This window comes from Scophthalmus maximus, chromosome 21 (genome assembly GCF_022379125.1).
Source record: "Scophthalmus maximus strain ysfricsl-2021 chromosome 21, ASM2237912v1, whole genome shotgun sequence".
Classification (NCBI taxonomy): domain Eukaryota; kingdom Metazoa; phylum Chordata; class Actinopteri; order Pleuronectiformes; family Scophthalmidae; genus Scophthalmus; species Scophthalmus maximus.
In genome coordinates this window covers 9401804-9421667 of record NC_061535.1, presented here as the reverse complement: position 1 = coordinate 9421667, position 19864 = coordinate 9401804, and the positions used below count along the sequence as shown (strand labels likewise).

The window sequence follows — 19864 nt, the reverse complement described above, 5'->3', positions numbered from 1 at the left end:
TGGGGCAGCGTGAGTCAGAAATAACAGCCATGGCATCACCATATGCCATGATTGCTGTTTTTCGCTTTCTGTGGTGTCACCAGCAGAGCCACTTTGCTCCTCAGTGCTCATCCTCAGCCGACAGGACTGCCTGGTTCCATGTGGGGTTTGCCCTCAACCAGGCACTGAAGTGTCGGGTTTAGCCTGATGGATTGGGCTGTTTAGGAAAGTGGTATCTTGGAGAGTTTGCAATTTGCACAGACAGTGGCTCATTGAGATGGGTGCATCATCCTTCCACATTTACAGGCCCAGTTCGAAAATAAATCCTTAGTTTTAGTGTTTTTTTTACTTCAGAAAGGAGTAGCACTTTAACCTTATTTATAAGTGATGTGTAAACAGTCAATAATTACTTTATAACTCCTTCTTGGGCATGGGAAGTAATTTTTGACCTTGGAAACAGTATGTGAGGAAAAAAAAATCAGCAGCATCTCACGGTCGTCATCATCAGTTACACATATAGTGTACTCTTGTTTCCTTTAAGCCTCGCTGGCTTGTGTTAGCAATATAAGCCATTAATAAATGTATCATAACACCGTATAACGAACTTGATATTTTATATAAACATATATATATATAAATATGTCCTTAAGAAGCAACGTTCGCCTTCATTTGGAGTCGTGCTTCTGGTCACCTGACGAATGTGGGTTCAACATCTCCTGAGGAAATAATATCTTCTTCTTTTTTTTAAAAAGTTTTCTAAGTGCTGCACTTTTGTATTTGAACTGCGTTTTAACTGAACAGCTCTGTAGAGCTGAGGGGAAGCGAAGAGTTGGGCAATCAGTCTGTAGTGGGATCATAGTTAGGAACTCCCTCCACATCGACATTTCTTTCCAACTGTATCATAAAAGTATAGATTGGCGCAGCTTTGACAAATCTCTTTTGCCTTTAGAGTCAGTTCCCTTTCTCTTATCACAGTCACTTTGATATTTTGTATTTCACTGTTATTTTACTACTTACTGACAGACTGGTTATAAATACTGTTTATCCACCTGTAAACACCCATGGTAGAGGTTAAAGTGGGCAGTTTAATTACTGGGGCCTCCCTGATTTATCAACATTCAATATTAAGGACCAAACATCCACATTACGATGTTTGAATGGTGTGAGGGCAGGGAGTATTTCCACCTCCCGCTGTGAGTTTTAGCAGCGGCAGCGGCAGCAGCGCCGGGCGAGCGCGGAGTAAAACAGAAGCCACAACCACTCATAACATAACGACAGCCGGGGGATCACAAATAAGACATAGAGGAGAGCCGGGCCCGGTGTCTCTGTGTAATATTTCATCACAGAAAAGCTAAATAAATTCCTCACTACAGTCAAGTGAAACCACGTCAATGCAGCAGATGTAAGAAATGGCAGCTGCTGGAGGAATGCGGTTTGGCAGCGAGTGAGGCCTGGAGAGAGACTAGAAGGTCCTCTCACGTTAACACTTTGTGTTTAGGAACACAAAGATACATTGTTGATGCACCGAGCGGGACTCAAACGCACACGTCTGCCTGTGCCGCGTGTGCGTAGGTCCAATCTTCTTGATTGTCACATGGGAAAATCCCACAGTAAGCGTGGGCCTCCATCTGTCCAGACCTAGTGAAACTACCGGGACATATTTTAAAAGGATGGCATAACAGAGCAGTCAGAGTGGTAATTAAAGGGTATTAAACACAGATGCACACGCACACATTTCATAGGAGCATATTGTGATCTTTAAACATACGGGGAGGTGGAGGCAGAGAGACCCAGAGCGAGAGGCTGCAGACCTGGCAGGCAGCATGGCATGAGTGTGGCAGCCAGTTTTGAAGGCGAGCAAATAAATAGGCCTCGCATTGCTGAGGCATAGAGCCGCAGCCAAAACTGTAATGTTACCATAAATCTGGAATCGAATGGGTACACGCTGCCAATGCAGGAGCCCCATTCCTCCAGATGTTACTTATGGAACTCTTATTTTCATTCTCATCAGATAAATATATACACATGTTTGGTGTAAAATTGTGGTGCTGTTTTGGATTCACGATCCCGTCACGGGTGATTCGCGGGTTTGTTGAAGCCACAGCCATTTTCCTTCAGTGGGCAAAAAATGTATGAGACATCTAATTCTGTCCAGAGAGTGTTGGTATAAGACTGTTGTGTGCAGCTGGTTTGACAACCTTCTGTATCAAACACTCATTAATCTTTCTTCACATTAATTGTTTGTCTCAAATTATGCTTCTACTAAATACATTTTTTTTGTTTCGTGTATATTTATGATGCCTTCATACAAACAGTTTGTCTTTATTCAGTGGCTGTAATTTCAAAATGTGTTCTGCAGTTTGTTGGGATCAAATTTCTTTCACTTGTCTCTTAAAATCTTTTGAAGAAAATAGTTACTCAAGCCATCTGTAACAAGGGTAATTTTGTGTTTTGACAGTATGCAAAAAACCCTTATGGAAAGCAACTGCTAGTAGCCAATGCTTTATATTGATGATATTTCAGGTTTGGCGTTGGTACACAAGATGGAGTTAAAGAAAGTATGGACCAAAAGTGGACAGCTATTGAGGTATGTGTTCATTCTCAAAAAAAAGGTGTTCAAGTAAGAGGATTTCTTTCTCACATGCTGAGGGTGCATTCAAATAACCAACGATAATTGTTAATTAAACATGGAACAGGATGTGCGGCCTTCAATAATTTAACAACATCATATTTCACAATAAGCTACACTGATTTAGTCAGAACTAGTGGACCAACCCCTCTCCCTTGGCATGCCAAGATCGAAAACTGGTTGAACAAAAAGCCTGATCTTTATTAGGGTTTGATACTGAATCTGAGAATCTGAATTTTATTGTGACAATGAGGAGAAGTTCTGTTGTTTAAATGAGTTCATCATGTCAAAAAGTCTAGTGTTATTTATTCCTCCTCAAAGTCTTTAATGTAACTGGAATTTAATATGAGACCTAAAGTCCAAAATACTGTAGGTTAACGATGCATAAAATTACACTAAAGGGGGGGCTGCAAAGTGAGAGGGTTGGAAAGTGAGCCCTACAATAACTACATTTTTAATACTTTAATGTTTTTATTATCATAAATTGAAGTCATTATACACTGGAAAGAAAAGCAGACTGGGGGAATTAGTGACACTGTCATTACAAGTCTGTTGATATATTTGGACTTAAGTTGCTTTTTATTGGATATTTCGTGGGGAAATTTAATCAGAAATGATCATTTAAATGCTGGACCTACATGGTGCTCATAGGTGTGTGCCAGTGCTGGCTGAAGCAGACACCTCAGTTCCATTCTGTGGACAGTAGCACTCTATCGCGAACCGAGTGACTTTAGCACCATGTGGCAAGAGCCGAACAAGACCGCCCCGTGCCCCGGGGAAAGTACGGCCTTTCACTGCCAACACGCTCTGCAGCCCTCTGCAATCTCTCTCAAAGCTCATTCATCACACCGTGTACCATTTCTTGGTGTAGATGGCTGTGGGATCGTCTCACGAGGACATAAGAATATGGTCACATACAGTGTCCTTTTCCTCTAGAGTCGCCTGGCTGTGGCCGCCGTGGGCTTCGTGAAAGGGGCTGGCGTCCTGCGACAATGTTTTGATTTGGCGCAAAGCAACGGAGTTGCATTTTGTTCCAGTGGAAGCAGGTTCCTGCAGCATCTTAACAAACAGTGTGCATGAAACTTAAAAACCTGTCAGTGTTGCCATGACAGAAAGTAAATATTACACCATTCACCTGAGACAGCTGTTATAATTTTTGCAGCTTGGCCGAGCGCGAGTTAGTGTAGAGACCAGTGAGATATAGCGACTGAGAGAAACCCTAATGGCCCATTTGGTCTGGAGACAAATCACTACAGTGAGAACTAACACACTGAAACAAAAATGTGTCTGAAACAAGAGGGAGGAGTACGGAAACAATAATAAATGTGTTGTCTTGTGTTATTTCCACGGTGTAACTGTGTCTTTCTGACCCGGATCACGTTTGCATCCAATAGCGTGGTTTTTCCCCAACACGGGATAATGTGCTCATTTGCTTTCTTGCCATTAGTTAGGCGAGAAGATTGATACCATTCTTTTAACCCATCTGTCCATTAACTATAAATGTACTGCTAGCAGGTGCTTAGCTTAGCTTAGCATTAGGACAGGAAAATAGGCATTTTCCAGGTTTATCAGAGCTAAGCCACGCTAACCAGCTGCCGGTTGTAGCCTCATGTTTGACCTGCGGACATGAAAATGGTATCTATCATTGTGTCTGAATCATCATCAAACACTCATCAAAAGTTAAATTATGATTCGTGCATTCCATTACACAGACCAAAGTCCAGCAATGAAAAATAACACAGAGAAACATGTAGGCTTAGCTTTTGAGCTAGTCCTTGATCTCCACACAGGTGGCAATGGATGGCAGCTCATGACCTCACTGAAATATATATATATATATATATATGCTACTGTCTGCCGCTTGATTGGATGAATGTAAATATTTGAGTGTGGCACCGCTGCCTGCTGCGAAGGCGAAGGCCAGACACCATCGCAAGTGAATTTGCGAGCAACTCCGGGCCCCGGGAGCACGAAGCCAAGGCTTGGAACTCTGGGGAAGCAGAATCATGCTACACCCACACACTGCTGTTACGAGATCTGTTCACAGCCCCGGGAGGGCACGAGGCAGCGGCACGGAGGAGGCCGGGGGAGTTGGTCTTTCATTACAAGCCCTCTCTGGGCACGGTGTTTGTCCAAGCCGGCGCAAAGAGAGTGAAGGAAGACGAGAGAGCTCTGTATCGCTGCGCCGCGCTGGAGCTCAGCAGGGTAATGATGTGAGCCATATTGCAACTGGAGGTGGTGAGGTGTAGACAAAATACCCCCCCCCCCCCTGTACTGTAGCTATTACACTTCACTATCCTCACACACAGTCAAAGTCAGCACAGCGCAGGACAGCGTAGAGGAATGCCCACATGCATGCACATCTGGTTAGCAAGTCAATGGCATCTGAGGGTGTCAGTTTCCTAATTCTGAAACCAACAATAATAAAAAACAGCACTTCTCTAGATTCCAAGAATGGCAATGTCCTGCTGAGCTAAACCACAGGAAAAACATCTTTGGTCAAAGGTGAGTTGAGACCAGAATAAGGATTAACGTATAGATGCTGTAGCATCAGTTATATCAGAGTTGGACATTTCAAGAAAAGCAAGGAATTGAGGCTTGATGTTTTCACTCTTCTCCCCCACTGGCATCGGCAACCGTAATAGATGTTGCTAGTTGGATGGATGGTTCATCTGATCAGCTGCCAGATATTGTTTTCCTGAAAGCGACGATTCCAATGAAGCCTTCCCTGACAGTTCTGTATAACAAACCATCTAGCGCGTCAACTTAACAGTTACCACACTCTGTCGTAGGTCTGAGTTCTAGTTCTCAACAGAAGAGCTAAACCAAGAGAACTACTGTATGGTAAGTTAAAGCAAGCTGCTGAGAGAAACTCAACATGCCTAAGCTGAAGCTAAATTTCACTACTTATATATAAATATACTTTTAGATGTATAGTTTTTGTTTGTCTATAAGCCCAGATTTGTAGTTTCTTTGTGAGCGTACCATTTGTACTTGCTGAAAAAGGCCTGCCCTGACAAATCCCCCTCTTAAAGACCCACTTCCTCATTTCTGGATCTGCGCTTTGAGTAACCAGAGATCAAACATTGTCCGCTCTCATGTCATTAGACAGACAGAAGTACCTGTGGTTGAACTCCACTAAATGACTCTCGCGAGCTATGTGGTTACAAAACACTTGTCACGCCTCTGTTATTCCTCATAATCTGATTGAAAGGAGACCCTGCGACAAAGTGGATAGTGGATACACACAAGCCTGAATTAAATGAAAGCCACGAACATGTGAAGTATCTTGTGTTTGTGTGACCTGGGTACGATTTCCTTGGAGAGAGCTTTATTTGACTTTTGCTTGCTAGTGGGAGGGTGGGAGAGGTAGAGGTTGGCTTTGTGTTTTCAAATTCAATTGTCCACTATACAATCAGAGAGCCCAGGTTTCCTGTGGTTTGCAGTAATAAACCTTAACTCGGGTTACATCCAAGACATAAAGGACTAAAAATTGGTCAGGAAAAAAACAGTGATGTGGACCTGTAGTAAGGTTAACGCCTCAAGCTACAAGACCCCACAAGACCCAAGGAAAATTTCCAAAAAGTTCAACCTCTGAACTCCATCCCTAAAGTCAGCTCGGCTGAGGTCTGACCTGGAGGAAAAACGGCTTCCATGGCCTTCCAGACCTCCTTGTCTCTTCAAAGACAGTGAAATTTGAAGTCTTTTAGTCTTGGTGGTTTGCAACAAATTCTCTGGTACGACCCCAAAATCGAGATCAGCTTGGCAAAGAAAAATAAGCAGTGCAATTACAACACAGGGGCCAGATTATTTATACAAAATAATGAATTTGTTTCTATTCATGCCAATCATCTCACCCAAAAGGGAGTTTATTAATGTGGATTTCTTTTTTTTACAAGGAGCAAAGCGCTGCAGTAGACGCATGTGTCTAGTCCATGAAAATGTTTGAGGCATGTGGAAAGCTTACACCCGATCCTTGTTGATACAAAGTGATTAGTTTATTGTAGAAGCCAATGGCCTGAGTACATGCGTATTTGCTTCCATGTTGTAGCGGTAGCATGCGTAAGATCCGGACGGGTGTCCTGATACACCGAGTGACGACACGGTCACGAAATCTGAGGCGGTGTGTGGCCAGAGAGGTATGCCACACAGGACAGGAGCACCATGCACAAGGGGAATTATGGGGGGTGGTATGATGAATAAAATTACTCATCCTTCCATTTTGTTTCTACAAGGCAGCTGTGCCCCTGCTGCTTGCCTGTCCCGGGCCCGTTTGCTTATTGCCACAGTAACTCGAGGCCGGGATGAAAGCAAACCCCACGGCGAGAGGAGTTTTCTCTCCAAGGGTGCGGAGTCCCCTTCTCCTGCTTTCTTTAGGGCCCGTGCACAGGGCGCCGTGTTTTTGAAAATAACAAGTGTGGGTTACAACACAATCATTTAGGTTTAAATTAGATTGACAGAGTATCAAATATGATGGAACTCAATTACAGCCCTGTTATAGCTGAATTGACTTACATGGCTCCAATGCCAGAGGTTCACACCAAACAAGTGCAGAGGTTTTCCTGTCTGTTCTTATTAAGTTATGGGAGGCCTAGTGTGATTGATGGGTACACATACAGGCCTGCTGCTTCGGAGGATGTGGGTACGCCTCTGTGTTGACACCATGGCATTTGCTGATAGGACTTCTTCCCAAAGATATTGTTACAATGCACATTTAAAACTATGGCCATTCAGGTAGCCACTGCAGCTGAAATTATATTACTCATAAAGAATACAGGCGCACCCAAGATTCAAGAATTGGTATCAGAAGTGGCAGTGGCTCAGAAGGTAGAGCAGGTCGATCTCTAAACGGAATGAAACCTGTACTCTAAAGTGCTTTGAGTGATCAATAATAGCAATAAGAGTGCTACATGAATGCAGTCCATCTACTAGTTGCTGACTTCAATGAGCCAAGAGACGTGAGGTCGACTTCTCTGTAACCCAGAGGACACTGGGGCCTACAGCAGGTCACACAGCTCAAAACAGATCAGAGTCCTGAAACGGGATGCTCCTGTTGCTTGATGAAATGTCAAAGGGTCTAAATGTAAACGGGTGCAACAGTGTAAACACAAGGTCTCACATAATCAAAGTGGTTCCACCTGCAGTGACAGAGCCATCAGTTCTGGGCATGCCGGTCATTACCTCACGGCCTTCTGGTGCTCAGAGGGTAACCTAAGAGAGGCCAGAGCTTGACTTTGGCTGATTCGGAGAAAATAAAGAGCAGAAGCAAAAGGGGTATTTTCCTCTACCTCACCTCCGAACGTAAAAAGTCAAACAGTCCGCAGACCTACGGGTCCCTCCAAAAGTTTAGCCCAGAACAAGGAAGGTTGTCTGTTCTTGTGTACAAAAAGATTAAACCCCAAAACCTTAGGGCCCTTGACTCTTGATAATGAATTCTGTTCAAGTGAGCTTCGAGGAAGGCCTGCTGTACCTCGCAGCCCTACAAGGTATCAAAGCTGACCTCATGGCAAACATATCAGTTCCCCACTAAAATACAGATTTCAAGTGGGTGTGGCAAAGGATGATCTTTCCAATCATCCTCTCATTCTTATCCTTGCTCTTTAAAGTCAGCATGGCAAAACAATTACCTGACAGAAAAACCGGCAACGAGCCCGACAAAGTGAGTGACGTGCGGGAATCCAACACCTTATGAAACGATGCCCGACGTCTTGTAACATTTTTACACATGACAGCATGACTGCTCTCATGAGGGGCTCGTCTGAGCACTAAGCCATACGGCCCGCAGCCACGGCAAGGCAAGAGGAGGAGCAGGGAGACAAGGCCGTGTTAATGAGAGCCAGATCTCAGAGCTCTGTTAGCTTAGCGCCTGGCTGCATGCTCGCATCCAGACAGCGGGACGGAGAGCAGTCCATCAAAACCTCCCTGCAGAGCTGCTCTCGGACTTCTGAGGCAACATGGTGGAGCAGGACAAGAGGGTTGTGGGAGTTTGGCATGTTACAAAGGCTGCATATGCCAAAGGATGGATAGTCCTCTCCACAACAACCTAGCTTCCTTGAAGTTTTTTTCTAGTTGCTGTACAGCAGATTGAAGTCTATGGCCCAGAAAGCATAGAAGTATTATGTTCACCGGTGAACACTTTGGATCCATTGCCACTGGTTCCATATATCTTTGGATTTTGAATGTGCCAACCAAGGAATGTTGCTTGTCCATGTTTATTATGCTCTTTCTGTCTATGAGTCGGTCCACCACTTTGGTCCAAAGTGAAAAAATGTCAACAAAAGTTAAGTTGGCAGGAGGTTTTGTGAATTCTTTGTCGCCACTAAATGGTGACACACTGCTAAACTTTGATGGCCGACATGGTTAATGTACCTGCAAAACAAAACCGCATGTTAGCCACCAGATGTTAGCACCTCTGTGCTTTGAGCTAAAAAAAGAAAGAAAACAATGACATTGATGCCTAAAGAAATAAATAGTGTTGTGGAGGATGTGCTCTTTTAATGCTTTCTTAATCCCGGCCCTAATAAACGGGGATCTGAGGAGGGCTACTACACACTGCCCTACTTCTCATGATATGACAACAAAAGGAATGTGGATAAACAGACTCTGTAAAATATTCTCAAAAAATATATAGAAAACTGTCAGCTCAGCCCCTTGAGCAGCTGATGTTTTTCCAGTGTAGGCACGAGGAAACGGCAGCGCTACAGCTCGGCACATGGTTGCACCACATGAAGGCATTATTATGCTGTATGCCTGCGTTGTTGTTTGACTGAGACATATTTCCAGACGGCTGCCTGGACTGTGGCAAAGAGATGAGGGATACGCTACAAGGGAAGAGTCCTCGCTCCGGCTGCCAGGCCCGACCCTTTCATAATCGCTCCTGGAACTATGCACATCCCAGTTAAAGCACTGGTAGAGTGAGCTATGACTGTGGTGGTGTTTCCTGAGAAGGCTGCCAAAAAAGATGATTTAGATAGATCACACGTCTGGGGACTGGTGGTTCCTCGGACACTGTTTAAACACAAGTCTTTATTCTGACGACAGAGGAATGCGAAGGGCGTTGAGTGAAAAACCCATCACCTAACAGTGACATTTCCAACATGGCAACGGAGCTATTGGTGATCTGTTATGAAAACTTAGACATTAGAGCAATTACTAGAAAAGACTAATTCATCATTTTTGGTCTTCAAGTAACAGATGTCTATGGCTTCACAGCAAAACCTACAAATTCAATTAAAAAAGAATTTTATTTAGTTTAATACATAGGGCGGTTTGTAGTGAAATTTGCATACATTCAGCTTGACAATTCATACAGGAATTATCCCACCAAATTCCTTAAAATACACACAATTTACATCTTGACATGTTTTAACATTTTTCTGAACACAAAAAAAGACAGCTATGTCAGTTAAATAAGTAAAAGCCTACTTCCTTTTTTGTTCTTATTATTCTGTACCATTAAATCCAAATGGTAAACCTGTATGCAATGTTTAATATTTTCAGCTAAATATAAGTTATGGTATTCAGAGTAAACAGCCTCAGAAGGTCCTTCACCGGACAAACAAACGCAAAAAAGAATGGCACGCAGAATTTCCCATGCAATTTAAAGAGATTTAAAAAATAATCTGTGAAAAGACATGTTCCCCATGTCATTCTCACCGTCCCTGTTACAACATCTTCCCAGCCAGTATAGCAGCACTCGAATACTACATACAGGGGTGCGGTACATTTATAACTGCTGCTCTGATACAAACAGAGATAGGAGTACTGTGAAATCCATTAGCAATGTGCAGCACACAGCTCTTTCTTTGATTTTCCAACTTCTGTGGAAACACCCACATGACTCACTGCACTGCTTAATATTGAACACTTTCCCTTTGTCTCTGTACAGTCAAATGAATCCATATCAAAGACTGCAGCAGTGCTAGTGGTATTACTGATATTATCTGTCTGAGTGTGCGAGTGCCAGGAGGTTGCACTCCATTAAAGAAACTCATTACAAAAAAGCTGTGCAATTTTGAGTGGTTCCCCTCTTCTTCTGCACCCAGTGGAGAGCTCGCTGGTGCCAGTCTTATTTGATTCATGCACTCTTCAAAACAGACTAATGATTTGAAGTGCAAGTCGATAAAAACGTATTTCTCAACACTTGGTAACTCTGTTAAATTCTGAAGAAATGAGGCAGCTGTGTGGACAACACTGACAGTTGATCCAAGCCTTTGAGAGGTGAGATGGAGTACAAGATTGGGTGGCTTGATAAGCTTCGCTATAAGCAGCATGAGGGTCATAAGAGTCCGTGCTGGAGGGGAGGGGGGTCGGGATCAAGCACAGGACAAAGCAAAGGAAAGACAAACACTGGAGAAAAGTCAGGTCAGGCCTGCACTGATACAGATGTGCTTGCTAAGGCAAGATGCTCCGCGAACAAAAAACATGCTAGAGACAAAAGGAGAACATTGGTCAAAAAAAGTTTTTTTTCCTTCCTATTCTCATTATCCCACTTCAGACATTTAGGCATTTGTCTGACAAACTTTGGTTAAAACTTTGGGTCTCAAATTTTCCGTTATATTAAGCCCAAAGCACACTGAGAAACTGAGAAATACTTATTTTGATCAAGGATCTTTAAACTGCAAAAAAAAAAATCTAACAACAAAAACAGAGGAGAGTCAACTCACTCAATTTCCATTGACAGGAAGGCTGAGCCGCATTTGCATTGTAGCGCAGCATTATTATTAGAAAGTGTGCAAAAAGTAGTGTCTGTGTGAACACAGGTAGAGTGTGTGGACGGTCAACCCATACAGCTCAGCAGAGAGAGTCAGACCTCCACTGCCTTCATGTCTGAGTGGGGAGCTCTGCTCAGGGCAGCACACAGTGGGAAGAAGAGTGTTCTTTCAAGTGTGTGTGTAATGTTTTTGTTTGAGTGAGTGGTATGTTTGAACATGTGTGTTTGTACGTGTGAATGTGTGTTTGTGTGCTTTATCTGTGTGTGTCGTCTAAACCAGGGAGCAGTAGCCGCCGCAGCTTCCACCTCCCGCGTCCTCGTCGCTGAGCTGGACTCCTCCTCGGCTGTGGTTCTCGCTCTGCCATAAGCCGGGAGTCTGGATGATCTTCTCCACCAGCTCCTCGAACGCACACTGAACACCGTCCCGGGTCTTTGCGCTTGCCTCTGGGAGAACAGAGTGTGGGGGTGGGTGGGGGCGGAGGATAGTGGAGCAGACAGAAGAGAAAGCAGTGAGACAAGAAAAAGAAATAACAAGGGAGGGAAAGATGAGAAATGGGTGTGGAGAGCGAGGATTGAAATAAGATGAGATACAGATACGACAACTATTAATGTCTGCATCTTGATGTCATCATCTGGTGGTGGAAGGAAAATGTCTCAACAATAACTGTCACATCCAGACACTAATTTAGGGGATATAGTCGACACCCGCTCCGCAGTATGACATTATCCAGAAACATTATAGTATTAACCATAGCATGGAAAAATAAATCTGATTTAGAAAGCCACTACAAACAGCACGAGGAAATGCCTTGGAAAGATAAGACTGAAATCTTTTCTTCTGACACACATTTCTTTAAATGACATTTCTCCGTACTTAATGGAGATTAAAATGTCATTTGCACTCTTTTACATAGTCATTTACTGACAAATGTGGAAAAAATAAAAACACATGGAAGATGACCTATGAATCCTGTTTTATAAATAGAACTATGCAAGCATTCCTCCACAAGTATGGGAGTTATTTCAAAAGCTGCTTCCCCTGTGTAACAGTCTGCTGTAACTCATGCCCAGCAGGTCTGTGCAGGGCAGGGAATCCTCCTGACTTACCTATAAAAAGCGTGGAATGTTTTCTCGCAAACTTCAGCCCTTCGGCCCTGTCTAGCTCATGGTTTTCCTAAAACAAAAGAGAGGTAATGCCTTATTTGAGGTCTGCCGGGGCGAAGCCGTCAGCTACTGTGGTCTTCACAGAGCAGAGAGGAAAAGTGATTTTCACAAGACAAAGAACAGGACACAATAAATTCATAATGCTCTACTTAGTGGGCATTTTTTTTATCCCCGCCGACTGGTTCTGGTGTCCTGTTAGAGGACCAGCTGCCAGAAATATCAGAGTGGGGCAGCCACGGTCATTTAGTTCTGTCATTTGTCAAGTGACTCTGATACTTATTTCTGGCAATTTATTTCCCTGTTCTCTGTAATATAGACTGGTGTCAAATTTAAAGAACAAAAAGGAAAAATGCATCCATCTATAGAGCAAAAGGGGCCACTAGCGGGAAGAGAATAAAAATGATGTCACCAATAGGCTGTGGCCTTCTCAGTTGCCAGATCTCAACACAATCAACACCAGAGGGAGAGTTTGACATGTTAAGACAGCGCTCTCCACCACCATCAAAAGAAGAATGGAGTTCATTGCTCCAGTAGAGTCCAAAGACTTGTAGAATCAATGCCGAGCAGCATATAATCTGTTCTGAACTCCTTAATAACACACTTCATGTCCGTTTTTCCTCTATTTGTCACCTGTCTGTATGTTTTTGCAAAGTAAGCTTGTATTTAAATGTTTTTAATCTCATGATACAGAAAGAAGTATCTTAAGAATTGTCAAAAAATAAGACACCAAGTCTTTGGTCAAAACAGCTGCAGTCAAGGGAAAAACAAATACAAAGGATGAATTCAAAAGTCTTAATGAGCCGCTGATATCTAATCAACCAACCTTGTAAGGCCGAGCGGGGACACAAACACTTTATTCCATTCGTACACAAACTCCCACTCACCTTATCGATTTTGTTTCCAACAAGCATCTTCACAAGGTCGTTCCTCGTACAGTACGTCTCCAGCTCATTGAGCCAGTTATCAAGCTTGGCAAAAGTTTCTCGTCGTGTGACATCATACACTGTGGAAAATCAAAACAAACATGAGACACGTTGGGAGTGAAGTCGATAACATATACACACATTGTATATTTTCTATACAAGTTAATCATACTGTGGGTCAAAAGTTAAAAAAGGGGGGGGGGGGGGAGACTTTTTTTCAACCCTAGATGCATTGTAAAGACACAGAACAATATGGCACAATGGGGATTATGAAATGAACATAATCATGCTAATGTTTACCCCAATACAAACATTAAGGCTTAAACAGTGAGACCTAATTATCTAACAGACCTTAGATTTAAACATGTAGTTTGCTGTTATTTTAACTAAAAAGCAGATACATCCTTAATTTGAACTCATTAGTTCAACTTTTGAAAAAAACAAAAAAAAAAACATAAATATATAAAAAAACAACAACAGTGTTAACTAAAAAAACCAAAGGGATGGAAGTTTTTCTCATAGCGTCACGTGGGGAGCTCTCATAATCCCAGTTCAATGGCGAGGCACCTTCTGTTTCTATATATGTCATTAGAATGGTCAGAAACCACAGGCAGTGGAGGAAGTCTGTTTTAGAGGTTTAACCGAGTTCCTGTGCGTGTGCGTATTCATGCTGTACATGCATGTCCATATGAGGAGGGTATAAACTAACTTCCAGAGAGACAGGCAGTAAGGGTGTGCGTGTGCGTGGGTCACAGGATGGAAAGCAATCACTCTTTTTACAACCAGCAGCCTGACTCTGACGTTAAGAGGGCAACACACACACACGCACACGCACACACACACACACACACACACACACACACACACACACACACACACGCGCACACACACGCACACACACGCACACACACACACGCACACACACACACACGCACACACACGCACACGCACACACGCACACACACACTTAAGCTTACCCAAGATGACTCCCTGGGCACCACGGTAGTAACTAGGCGTCAGGGTTCGGAAGCGCTCCTGTCCTGCAGTGTCCTGCAAAACACAACCAGCTCAGCTCTACTGGACACACTCACAAGAAAAGGGAAAAAAAAAAACACTGGTGGCTCAAACAGAAGGAAAACCAGGGCAGACGGACATAAACAACAAGTCTGACTCCTTCGTTTCCCTCACAGAGCACTGAGGCAGGAACGGTGGTACAAAACCGCCATCTTCTGGAGACTTGGGGGAACAGCCAGACTAGTCACGTAGGAGTCGGACAATCACTGTCTGTGCTCACACTAACAGATAAAAGCCACATGTTCGTTGCTTGTGAAATATGGTTATCACCACAGAGGTTGTCACTTACCCATATGGCCAACTTTGCCTTGTTACCGTCCACAGAAATGGTCTTCACTTTAAAGTCAACACCTAGGACAACGAGAAGACAGTGAATCACTCATATACCTTCGCGATTACCTCATCCTGCTTCAGCACCAATACCATGATGACTCTTACAGGTTTGGCCAATTACTGCCAAGAATATCATAATGGCGACAGACTGTGATTATCAGTGATGAATTGTCAAAACACGCACGCCACACGATGTCGCTGAACTTCTGTTAACCCCGGCTTTTCAGACTGGCATTAATCCCATCCCATTTCCGTATTTAAATTATGGCGTGACTGTGTATTCATACAAACCATGAGCGGATGGTGTGGTTTAATGTCCTACAATGAAAATCAATACAAGTCTGTATGAAATGATGATGATGAAATTATTATTTTTTTTAAACCCACCACCTGTGAAACGGCTCAGACAGCAACGATTCAACCCCAAACTCCCTGCCAGGTCCCAGAGGGACAGAAATTTACATGAAAATAACAATGCTGTCCCCCTTTCCCCTCAACAAGTAAATCTCCTCAATTGCCTTTTTGTGCAGTGTCTCGGCATGCAGAGCGTGCAGTGTCTGGATGACAAATTGGCCAAAGTTTTAGCATTCACTGACAGATTTACCAGGGAAATGTACACAGTGTGATGGACTTGTTTTTACATCTGGGATTGGGGAGGGGAGTTCAGCTCAGAGCCAAAGAAGCGACACAAAGAAAAGGCAGGGATATATACCACACACACACACACACACACACACACACACACACACACACACACACACACACACACACACACACACACACACACACACACACACACACACACACACACACACACACACACACACACACACACACACACACACACACAGTTCACACACACACACACTGTTCACACACACACACACTGTTCACACGGTCGATCACAACAACCTGCTCCTTCCTCAGGTCCGGCGGCGTTGCACAGATACTGTAGCCAGATGCATGTGAAGAGGAGTTTACACTAAACATTTCCCTGAACCTCGACCAGTAAGATCTCCTGCTAATGCTAATTTACTACAAATTCAGACAGGCCCTTTTCCCACAGAGCGAGAGAGAGCACACGCTGAAGCATCTGTTTGTAATATCACAATACAACAAGATGCCACTACCACTTGAAGTCAAGGCTGAGCTGATCCCTGAGGCCAAGTCATTCACTGCTGGACCTCAAAACAGCCCTTTGTCATCATCATAGAAATACACCAACAGCATCACAACACACACTCAAAACAATTAGCATTGCCGTCGGCAGCTAACTTACCCTGTATTGTCCGTCTTTCACCTTTAATTTTAAACGTACCCAGCTCTAAATTTCTCAAAGCAATTATGATGTTTAGCTTTTGTAAGACCAAAAGATGACTGGGTGTCATAGTGATCTATATCTAAATCTTTTATTCCTTTGAACGTCATTAAATGTGCATTAGTCTGTGTCTGTCAGAATATCTGTCCACTACATTGTCTGGACTTTGACAATGTACACAGAAAGCTCCAGCCACGGGGAGAAACACAACCTCAGATGAACCTCTTTTTGAGTGGTGACGATGAAAATACCTGGATTGAAAGTGAGTGATACTGGATTAAAAGTGATTTCTGTCTGAATCTGGGGGGACTTGAGTTAGTGAGGGGAGGTTTAAGTCCAATGAAGACATCTGTTTGGCTGAGAGTCGCAGCTGGCAGAGTAGCACAGCAGCGATCCGTGCCTTGACCTTGAAGAAAATATGTTTTTAATGTTTCAAACTAGCGGAATCTGTGCTTTTGGTTGTTCTAACAAAGACAGCATTGTGAGCTACTAGCTTTTCAATGAAAAATATCCCACATTCGTTCAATAGATTCTATTTCAAAACTCAACAACATTGGATGACAAGTCTTGCATTGTTGAATGTTTTCATGAAAATAAACCCATTAGAGTTCTTACAGCAACAAAACTCAAATGTAGCTGGTGTGTCCTTAGTGTAGCGAATGATTTATACCTTTAAAAGAAGCAGATGTCAATTGGAGATCCACCAGAAAAACAAACAAACCTCCACTTGTAAAAAATCACGTAGTTCACCCTTTCACCAGATATGATGGATAGTCTTGTCTGTTCTGTGACTTCAACTTGACCATGAGGCCAATTCTGGTCCTGGAGCAGATAACAAGGCTTCTGTTTTCATGTGGACATGATGTTCAGTGCTATGTACTGTACTCTGCGAGGCCTCCAGGCTAGAGAAAATTTATGTCAACTTGACTAAATGTGGCAGAGATCGTCTGTAGCAGTCGTATATATAGTTCTTAAAAAGTCCAGACAATGTAATGGGCCGATATTCTGACAGACATAGACTGCAAAGGACAACTTCAACTTGAGATGTGTGTTTTTACAGCTAAGAATTGTGGAAAATTCTAACTTTACTGATTTGGCTGTCTTTTATTTGCCATCAATAAATCTTTTTAATTTTCCTTTTTCATCAGCTGAGCTCAGATGGTTTACTCACCTATGGTGGCGGCCTGTTCTGGGTCAAACGTGTCATCTGTGAATCTTAAGAGGAGGCTGTTGACAGGAAGAAGGAAATAAGATCATTACGATCCGTTATTACTCACCAACAAAAACAGCAGAAAGGCTTTTTCTGTAATTCTATTCAACACAGGGTGAGCAAGCTCTCGGTCTGGGGGTCAGGTTTCGCTCACCCAACGTGTCCTGCGGCCCCAGACTTATCTAATTCTGTATTCTGTATCTCTTTCTATTGATCACTCAGTCCTTCACTGACATTACATCTACAAGGTCCGGATGATATCACCACTAGATTGTAGTCAGCAGGACAGGGTTCATTTCTTAACTATGACTAATCAAGGGCAAATGCCTTGATCACACCGCTGATGATGCGGATAAGCTCACTCTTTTCCCTTGACCCAAGCATGATTTTCTCATTTTCCCTCATGGGTCATCAGGGGGGATGCAGGTAGTGTTTAATATCTGAAGTCCGTACAGCCGATGAGCTGTGCTTGGAGATGGAAATGTAATCTGTGCAAGTAATTTGTTCAGGTAAAATGAAACCTGCGTGTTCTCCTTGCCAGACAGACATCTCCTTGTTGATTAGAAGATCTCTATAGAAGAAAACACATTAAATATCTGTCAGCTATTCCAAAATTAAAAAAGCTCCTATTTGACAATAGCACAACTGACTCGGAAGGTTTCAAACAATGACATTTGAAACTAATCACAGTCTCATTTAGTTTATTGTATTAAGCAAAAGCCTTTTTAATAATAACGCTTAATTGCTCTCTGGAAACACTGCCCTTGGCCTGAATGATGTACTAGCAAGAAGTGTACATTACAGCTGGACACAAACTATATAAGGAAACATATAGCTGAGACTCCATGTCATAGGGTTGACATAAACTCAGCTCCTCCTCTGTGCACATTTCACTAAAGAGCCGCCATCACAGTACGCATGCCAGCAGCGAAACTGGATAAAATGTGAAAGGAAAAAAATAATCTGTAAACTAAAAGGATAAATGTCAAGAAAGTGGATAAAGGAAGAAGAGAAGTGACTGTAGAGTTATGATTGCTACCAGCACTGTGGAGATATTACTGCTGACATTATGTGATCCAAACAACATGAACTAGTATAAACATTTGAGATTATTTACAACCTTCTGGGCTAACGCTCGGCCGATCCAAAAATGACGGATATTCCCGTTTCATTTCCCTTTTATAGTCGATCCATTGCTGATCATGCTGAAGATCCCAGTCTTAAGAGTTTTGTGGTTCACGTAACAGCTTGTTATTCAGAGAACCTAAGGCTTGGTCATCAGTCTGCACTGGAAGATGATGATTTATTTTTTTTATAGTTCACTTGTCAAAGGGCTTACATCAGCTTGGAGCAGCTCATTATCTATGTACCGTGCTGCGGCTCTGGAAGGCGCGCTGCACTCAATACCATCGTTTGCAATGTGATGGTTGATGGCTCAGGCCGGCTATCAGGATTCTTTCATGCAGTCTGGACCACAGTCATGGAGACCGAGCTCTCCGTTGGCAGGACTGCACCGTATAAAACTGCCTTGACTAACGTTGGTAAGAAAAACAGCACACTCCTGCTTTGAATATTTGACATTTGTGGTTGCTAACGAGGACTGTTCTGATTAGCATTTAATGGATTAAATCAACTTTGTGGTACAGAGCCCCACAGACCTGCAGAGTCCTCCAGACAGAGGGGAAGCTCTTCAAGTAAGCTCTCCCATCTGCTTGTTCTTAATGTTGTGTGAAACAGTTGAATCTTTGACATGCTAAGGGGTCAAACACGGTAGGATCAGATACAGGAAGAAGCCAACAACATATCAGTGACTCTGACTGCTCCTCGTGTCTTTGTTGGCTCAAGCCAACTGTCCACGCTTCAACCAGCTGCACCGTGTGTGAGCAAGGATGACGTCATACACGGCGACCTGAGGTTAGCTCGCACGTCAGCACACCACAAGACTCAATATACCTTTGAACAGCCAAACAACCTGAGCTGTTTCCTATCCTTCAAACTAAAGACGACCACAGCTGAGTGGCCTCTGGTGTTCCACAACGCTGCCTCATCCCCGAATCGCATTATTATGTGGGGGGCTGCTAAGCTAACCCACCCAGCTAGCTAACGTTAGCATAGAGTCACGCCACCCGTTGTTCTTGCGACATTACTCCATCTTACCTGGACTTCCCAACACCACTCTCTCCTATTATCAGTATCTTCAGCGTCGTCAGCGTGTCGTCGTCCATTTCGCCTTCACGGTGAGACGTGTCACCCTCGAGAATCAGCTGCCACGAACCGTTTTAAACGACGTGTCTCGTGTGTTTACAGCTTCCAGCAGCAGTGCGTCTTCTTCGTGAGACGCGTCACTTCAACCACTTCCGGTCTGACCTGTTGGAACATCCGGCTGGTTTGTCTACGTGGAAATCTGATAAACTTATGATCATATAACCATAAACCGTACACCAAAAATATTATTACAAAGCAGACACTATTGTAACATGGACAAAGTATGTAGGTGTAACTATACGCATTTTATTATTTA

At 43.3% G+C, this 19864-nt stretch overlaps 1 protein-coding gene across 1 annotated transcript; it reads right to left on the bottom strand.

Annotated features, from left to right (window-relative positions):
- Positions 1 to 11440: 11440 nt before the first annotated feature.
- On the bottom strand, positions 11441 to 19708 carry rab18a (RAB18A, member RAS oncogene family). Its single transcript, XM_035619010.2, has 7 exons — positions 19501 to 19708; positions 17305 to 17360; positions 14772 to 14833; positions 14386 to 14458; positions 13370 to 13488; positions 12429 to 12495; positions 11441 to 11765 (listed from the first exon to the last, which is right to left on the bottom strand). Exons 1-7 carry the CDS (start codon positions 19566 to 19568, stop codon positions 11593 to 11595), a joined length of 618 nt encoding a protein of 205 aa, XP_035474903.1. The 5' UTR covers positions 19569 to 19708; the 3' UTR covers positions 11441 to 11592.
- Positions 19709 to 19864: the final 156 nt, after the last annotated feature.